Genomic DNA, 8,186 nt, shown 5'->3' with positions numbered 1-8,186 from the left:
CCCCCCCGCCCCACACACGCACCTTTTTTTTCCTCCATCTACCATGGCCATGGCCCTAATGCGCCGTCGTGAATCGGAGACAAAGCAGGCGGTTTCGCTTGTACGACTTTTCCCCCGATAAAGAAGAGAAGAGGAGCAGACATCCTCCCCTTTATTGTTGTAGCCCGTGGCAGTGCGCGCGCGACAGTGTTGCGTGTTTACAGGAGGGGTGTGTGCGCGTGAGGTGGGGGGCGGAGGGGACGGCTCGGCGCTAGGACCGTGCGCTCCAGTCGGTGCGCAAATCCCAGCAGAGAGGCAGCGTCTCCGGCAGTCAGGAGCGACAGAGGCAGAGGCTGCGCGTCTCTTCTGCAGGTTCAACCCATCACCGGCGGGGGCGGCGGGCTGCACCTTCTGCCAGGCGGACCTGAACCAGCCGCGGGCTCGCCTCCGGTGCCCTCCTTATGGGCTCACCATGCGCAGGATACGGGCCAACGCCATCGCCATACTGACCGTCGCCTGGATCCTCGGCACATTTTATTACCTGTGGCAGGACAGCAAGCCCGCGTCGACGCCGTCGTCGTCCGCGTCGCAGGCTCGCGGCAGGGGCCACGGGCAGAAGCTGGTCCCCGGTCGGCTGGAGATCCACCGGGACGACAGGACCATCCCGCTGATTGTGAGTGAACGCGGCTCAGAGAGAGGAGGGGAGGAGGGGTGTAATAAAACGATGAGGAACGGCGCTGTGGCTGGAGGCGACGGGCTGCAGGGGAGTGTGTGCTGCATGTTGATGTGCATGTGTGTGTGTGTGAGAGAGAGAAACTTGGACTGATGGTGCGGCTCTCAGCAGGAATAATGCTCAGCTCGGTTGGCGTGTATGTGGAGCAGGAACGGCGTCCTCCTCCAGTGCAGACATGTCTTTGTTCCAGAGGCTGCCCGGCGCTTTTTGCGGCTTCTTTCTCTCTCGCTTGTTCGCCAGCCGCGGAGCGCGACGGAGGAGCCCCCGGGACCCGCTGCCCCAAGAACCTCGCTCCTAAGCCCAATGCGTCACGAGCAAATGGCTGGTAAACAAATCGCCCTGGGAACTTTCCCCAGACACCTCCAGAAAGTTTTATGCGGGGCGCACAGATGGGGCCCACTAATGATCTTGGTCGGACACTAAAAAACCCCCAGAAACCAAGAACAGGATGTCAGGAGGTTATTGTATAAAATCGGAGTCATTATTAGGGCTGGAACTAACCAATATTTTATTAATCGATCATTGCGACGATTAATCGGATTGAAAAATTGCCCCATTTTGAAGATTTTTTTCAACCACTTAAGCTTATTTTATGCAATATTAGAAATACATCAAAAATAACAAATAACTCAGTTCATTTGTTTAAATAAGAAAATACACACCTTGTCACCTAAAATGCAAGAACAGGATTCCTTTAGTTTGATCTTTTGTAGCAACAAATGCGTAAACAACTGAACATCCCTTTAAGGGAAGGAGGAAACTCTTATTTTAACAACTGATTATTCTGACAATTAATCAGATGTAAAAATTGGCACATTCTGCAGATTTTAAATTAGACTAATGAAGAAATTATTCAATTCCTTTTTTAAAATACGAAAAGAAACATTTTTTAATTAGACAGCAAAAGGTGCTTCATATGATCAATTTTTTAAATTTTACTTTATTTTACAGAATTTGAACCAATCAAAGCTAAACCAAAGCCACATTTTTTTGCTTCTGATGCAAAATTCATGTATTTTTTATTTTTGTACAGTTTTGCCTTTATTACTGCTTTTTGAGTCTATATAATCCAGTTAACGATTAATTGGCAATTCTTTAAATAATCGATTAATCACGATTCATCGTTTCAGCCCTACAGTGTTGGCATGAGAAATTATTTGAAGGCGGGGTCAAAGGTGAGAAGAAGGCGTTCAAACAGGGCCTCTAGAAATAAATGCAACAGACTTCAGGTCGTTAGCTGGTTGACGAAGAGCCAACTAGGTAACGATAGTTTGTCATAAACTGTGAGGTTGGAGCCTCTCTGTGTTGAAATGCTGGTGTCCAGTTTGCAGCCACAGACTCTCCCTGGACTCTGAGGTTCTGCCAGCTCACATTAGACTGTGTGGTCCAGCAGGCACTCTGCTGCATTCGGCGTAAAGAGATACAAGCCTGTATTTAGAGCTGCAACAAGAAACTCGGAGTAATCTTGTAATAAAATATCCACCTGTTTATCTCGCCCACCATTCAGAATTATAAATACGAACATGGTTTAGGTACACACAGAGTTCCTCCGTGTCCCCTTCCCCGTCTGCTCCCGTTTGCTTTTTTGCATCAGAGTTTGAATACGTGAGCCGAGGTTGCCGCGGCGAGTCGGAGGATGCACAAAGCAATCCCCCTCGTCCCTCCAGCGGACTTTCCGGGACTCGTGCCGTACTCTGGCAGTCGGGTATCGATCCTTATCAGATCATTCTTTGACCTGAAAGTGAAGCTCCCTCTTTTGTAATTGCTGTTTTTCCTGTGAGTGGGGTCGTTGGCCTGTCACCAGACTGAGACATCGCTGCTGTTTGTTTTGGTAATCTGACCTGACTCCTGCCTGCTGCCAGCTCCGGCCTGCTCTCTGGAGCAGAGCGGAGGCCTGCTGGGTGGCTCTGTCATAACTGATTCCTGGTTTTGTTTGTGGATTTTTTAAATTGATGCTTCCCTCTTCCTCTCTCTCTGCATGCTGGTGGTCCTGGTGGCGCCTTGTAAAAGTGGAAAACATTTTTCACGTTTTCTTACATTCCAATCTAAAACTTCATCGCATTCTATAGGAATGTGGCAGCAACGTGTCACAATAAGTGTTTCATATCAGTCGATACCGATAATTATTGATTCGTTTTTTGTTAGAAATATCTGAAATTCTGTCAAACTGGTGACCTTTACTTTCCTTTTACCCACAGTTTTCACTCTCCGCTGTTTTTAAAATATATATATTTTTAAGCTGTCATGAGGCATGATGGCGAAACTTGAAACTGCTGCTGCACAAGTTACTCTTCATGTTGTTGCCAGGTAACCAAAGAACCAAAGAACCAAAGTTACTCGATGCCACCCAAAGCATTTCCTCTGCCTACATCTCCCAGAGTGCTGTGCGGTTCTGGATCAAAGTTCAGTGAAATTATCGAACATTTCTGTCGAACGGATTTTCTATTGATATCGATCACATGTCTATCGCAGTATATATATTACTGCTTAATTACCTATCCCTACCTGCAACTAATCATTTTTTACAGTAATCAACTATTTGATTGATTATCCTGACAATTGATCGGATAAAATTGGGCACATTCTGCAGATTTTTCATTTAATCACTTAAGTCTTTTTTTTTTTTTTTTTTTAATGCAGCATCAGGAACATGTATAAGAAGTGATTTGGTTACATGAGATAATTTTAGCCAACAAGCAGAACTCTAAACACACACACTGTCCTCCACAGTGAGACGGGGCGGTGGCAGCATCAGGCTGTGGGAAAGCTCTCTGATCCATATGGTTGGAGTCAAATATGGCGAAACCTGTAAAAAAACCCCTAAAAATAATATCAGAACTGCCACGTTCTGGGTTTAATTAATGCATATTTGTGTGTTGGAACGGCCCAGATGTAAAGTCAACTCAGAGAACAACGCAAGACTTGAAAACTGATGTTCACTGATGGTCGATATTCGATCTGATTGAACCATTTTGCAAAAAAAAAAAAAAAGGGGCAAAATTTACTTGCTTGACTCTCAAAGCAGGTAAAAACATCCTGAAACAAAAAACACCTGAAACTATAAAATAAATAAATAAAATACTTACTCCACTTTTGTATGAGGGCAACTTTGCCCTCATATAAACTCTTCAGGTTTCATAAGCATCACAATAATGGAACATGTAGTTAATCCCGGCTCAGACTTTGCTAACAGCACATTTAACCCAGTTCTGTCAATAAGTTTTTACACAGTCACATGCCAACTGGGAAAATAACACAACTTCTTGCTTAACGTATCAGTGTAACTGCTGCTCATAACCCAGCGTCCTCATCCGATCCGACGCTCAGGAATGCGTGTGGAATATTAGATTGAAACCTGAGGAGCCTGAACACACATGAGGCATATGGCAGCGGCGACATCGTCTGAGGCCCGAGACCCGAAGGCGAGCCGAGGTCAGACATTTGCGACGTGCCCGGTGTTAACAACCAGGCGACAGATGTGCAGGTCAGCGAGGCCGGTGATTACGGGGAATGCTGCAAAATTTAATCAGAGGAAGTTCACGTGCAACGCGTTACTCTAAACTGAAGCACGGCGTTGGGGAAATTACGAGGAAAGAGGGGGAGGAAAGCGGAGCCAGCTTTCACAAAATGATATGTAACGAATGCAGCTAATGAACATGCTGAAGAGAGGGGAAGAAAGGCCAAGTAGAGCTGCATTGCACTGCAGTGGACATTAATCCTCTGCACATTTTTCACATTGCAAAACAACAACAAAAAAAGGCAAAGTTTTGTGTGTTTACTGGGATTTGACGTAATACGACCTCAAATCCCAGTAACCTCACATCAACATTTAGCTACTTTTATAAACTCTGGAGCAGTTACTACTTTAGACCAACATTTAGTTTTATACATCTAATATCGGAGCGAGACCTGGAGGAACTCCTGTTAGTTTACAAATTTAGAGCAAACTTGGAAAAAGTACCGTCTACTTTATAGAATCAAACATGGAGAACCAACATTTAGAAATCTAGAACTCGACCCAGAATGACTGAAACCAACGTTTAGTTTTATACCTTACTAATTTTACCAAACATGGGGAACCAACATCTGCTAATCCAGAGAAACCACTGCTGGTTTATATGGACTACTTATTCCTATTAAACATGGGGAACCAATATGTAGTTTTACCTTTTTGTTTTTCTTTTGGGTTTGTTGCTTTGCTTGTATTTCCTTCTAATTCATGTAAATCACTTTGAACTGCCTTGTTATTGAAAATGTGCTATATAAATAAAATTACCATACCTTACCTAATAGACCAGCACAATATACATAATTGGAATGACATGGTTTTCTGACCTTATTAAGGAGAACTAAAAAAAACAAACTAATTGGCTTTTCTGTTTTTTTTTTGTTTTTTTTTTTTTTTGTTTTTTTTTTTAAGGATTTATACAGAATCAGTCTGTATGTGTTTCAGCTGCACTCTAAAAATGGTGCAATCATTGAGTTTTAAGAAACCTGGCCTGCTGATTCTGACTTTGGCCAATACCGATTTGTTTTTCTGAAAAGTCGCTAAACACAGCAACAAATTTGCTTAGTTGGCAACGGTGGGGTGACGACTGGTCACATGTGGAGACATGACCTGGACAGCGGCTGATTTTCAGACCTTGGTGGAGTCACAGTAAGATTTGTGGATAATATCAGGTTAACGTGTACTAAGTGTTGGCCGAATGAATCAAATGTAAGGAATTGTGCACCTCAAGTTGCGGCATTTTGAACACAGAGCTGACTGGGCTAACAGCAGAGCCTCGGTCCAATCATGAAGGATTTCTTGGAAGTTTCATAGTTTAATTCTGCCATTAAAATCTCCATGCATCCATTGTCTGTAGCCGCTCATCCTTGTTGCGTGATTCAGGAACTGGTTCCCATCTCCAGTGGTCATCGGGCGAAAAGCCGTTCATTCCCTGGACTGATCAATCAGTCAAATCAATCAAAGGACAACCCTGTAGTAACAGAAAGCCTAAACTAGGGGTGGGCATTTATCATATAGTTTATCATTTATCTTGATCATGACAATTTCAATTTATTGTTGTCACGATAAACTCCAGTTAACGGCGTTTCTAAAACCCAGAATCTGTCCGTGTTGACGTTACTGTTATTCTTGGTCGTTTCTCCACCGTTTGTTCCAAGAAAGCATCAATAAATGTGAAAATATGATAAAGTGCAGCTACAGTTTACATTTTGAAAATACAAATCTCACTTTTTTCTACGTGACTGGTGATCGTCACATCGTCACATTTGGGAATGTTTTTCAAGAGCAGTATTTGTGTTAGTGGGGTTGAAATCGCAGTCATACAGTTAGCTAAAGAAAAGTAATAAATAGTTTCTATCATTGCTCTCGTTATTGCAATAATCCCATAAAACGCTGTGATACAACTCAGATATAAATTTTCTGACTATAGCAGAAAATTAGCATTAAGTTGGCTGTAAGGGAACAACGTAATGCTGCAGTGTCAGTTCAGTTTTATAAGTGACCTGCGACAGAATTATCTCCTACTTGCTGCGTTTTCACAAACGTCAGTAGAATACAACTTGAAACTAATTAAAAGATAAAGAATACAGTCTGAATATTTTCAGTGTCCTCCCGTCTGGCACAGATATGAAAAATGAAAACTAAACCCACCGTAGCGAGATAATCTGATGGACTATCTGGAATCCTCCGAGTGTCTGTAGGAGAAACCTGCTCACCTTCCAGACAAAGCTCATCCTTAATTCACGACACTGAGCCTCAAAAGGGCTACTGTTTCTTTTTTTTTTCTGACATCTGCCTTCAGTTTCAGAACTGTTTTTTAAGGCAGATAAAGAAAGAGAGCAAATGTTTGAATAATACATGCTTCATATCACTAGCTTCTGTGATTAGATTAGCTTTGGAAGTGAAACATGTTTGTTCAGATTCTGGTCTAAAGAGCATCGATGAGCAGATTAACAGCTGATCGTTTTTACAATTTCTCTTTCTATCTGAACAGCTGGGGAAAAAAAACAGACATTTAAAAAAAATACTTTTGCCTTTCCAGTTTTTGAAAGGAACAAACATCAGGTCATACATTGTTGGGCATTTTGTAGGGGCAGTATTATGTAAAATCAACTTATTTCTAGCTTTACATCATGTATTAATATGTTATTTCCTAATCAAAAACATTGTTTTGATTCTTTCATGTATATTTGGGAAATCCTTTAATCTCCTTTGTAAAACACTTGTGCACTCACAGTTGCAGTTTCCAAGCCGAGCTTTCGCGTTACAAATCGCTCCTCTCCTTCAACTTCCCCTCACTCGGCTCCTTCAGACTAGCCAGCAGCAATTAGCAAACGACTGGTGGAGCTGAGCATCTGCTGAGCTTGTTATACGAGCCTCTTCTCAGTGAAGAAACTCTGCTTTCTTAAAGAGACAGAGGCCCAATTTCAAGGCATTGATCGCAAAGTCATGTTTCCTTTAAGCCACGTTTGATATATGCAGCAATTGAATAACAACTGAAGGTGACATAATTATTTGATTGTGCTATAAAATGATACTAAGTGACTGGAAACCACATAATACTGTCTGTCGATGTTTTCTGCTTACCTTGTGTCCATGCGATGTTCCTTATCCACCATGTGTTAATTGGCATGCAGTTTGGGAATGTTCTACAACAACCATGTGACAATTCAAGGTTGGTGCAGGTTGGTGTCGGTACAGATTTTTTACAGACTCAGCTCATACCCCCCTTTGCGATGTTTCCAACCGGCCGTGCTTAATTTTTTACGCTCTTTGGGGACACTTTGTACTCGCCGTGCATCGGTTTGTTCCGTTCTGCCGTTGTGTCCTTGGGCAAATTCCTCTTCCACAACATTCATCAATTTTTACCTGCTTTAGGAATCTTTTGTGCCAAAGACGTATCCGTTCGTACCCACCTCAAGGTATTTCTAATCGACAACGCCTCAGTTCGCTCCTGGCTTGGTCGGGTATTTCCAGCTGTGGTTCGCTTTGTTACCCTCCTTGGGGAAGCTTTGTGCGCCGATTCTCTCTTGCTTCGGACACGCATAAATTCGTACCAACCATGTGCCGATTTGCACCTGTTTAGACAACATTTTATACATGTTATAGTCATTAAAGATGGATTTAATTTGCAAAAATAAAAAAGTGCAGTTAACCACAAATTCTGATCTGTGCATCTTTTTTGTTGTTGTTTTTACTCCAGTTTTTGTTGATTTATGTTAATGGCAGACATGTTACAACTTCAGGTTTTGTTTGGTGGGAAAAATGAAATCTGACGTCAGTCGGCGTAGACTTTCTCGACTTTCCAGTACAAGTGGAAAACAGCTACAGTTTCACCAGAAGAGTCGATTGTATAAATGTGGGCTGAACGGAAAGCAGCACATGGACGTCCTTCTCACTTTCTCACTCAACAGAATGTTCTGAAAATATGTTCACTGGAATGCATGAAGTCCTAAAGCGTGGCAG

General features: G+C 42.6%; 1 protein-coding gene across 1 annotated transcript in view; it reads left to right on the top strand.

The window, feature by feature from the left end:
- The first annotated feature begins 228 nt into the window (after positions 1–228).
- Positions 229–8,186, top strand: part of galnt16 (UDP-N-acetyl-alpha-D-galactosamine:polypeptide N-acetylgalactosaminyltransferase 16) — a 50,268-nt gene continuing 42,310 nt past the window's right edge. Inside the window, exon 1 of the mRNA XM_015039795.1 lies at positions 229–652. Within this exon, the coding sequence (XP_014895281.1) occupies positions 452–652 (201 nt within the window). The 5' untranslated portion in view covers positions 229–451. The remainder of the gene's footprint in view (positions 653–8,186) is intronic.

Source organism: Poecilia latipinna, unplaced genomic scaffold (genome assembly GCF_001443285.1).
Source record: "Poecilia latipinna isolate Pla-1442-1.1 unplaced genomic scaffold, P_latipinna-1.0 Scaffold484, whole genome shotgun sequence".
Taxonomy (NCBI): Eukaryota; Metazoa; Chordata; class Actinopteri; order Cyprinodontiformes; family Poeciliidae; genus Poecilia; species Poecilia latipinna.
This window is presented reverse-complemented; position numbering and strand designations above follow the sequence as displayed.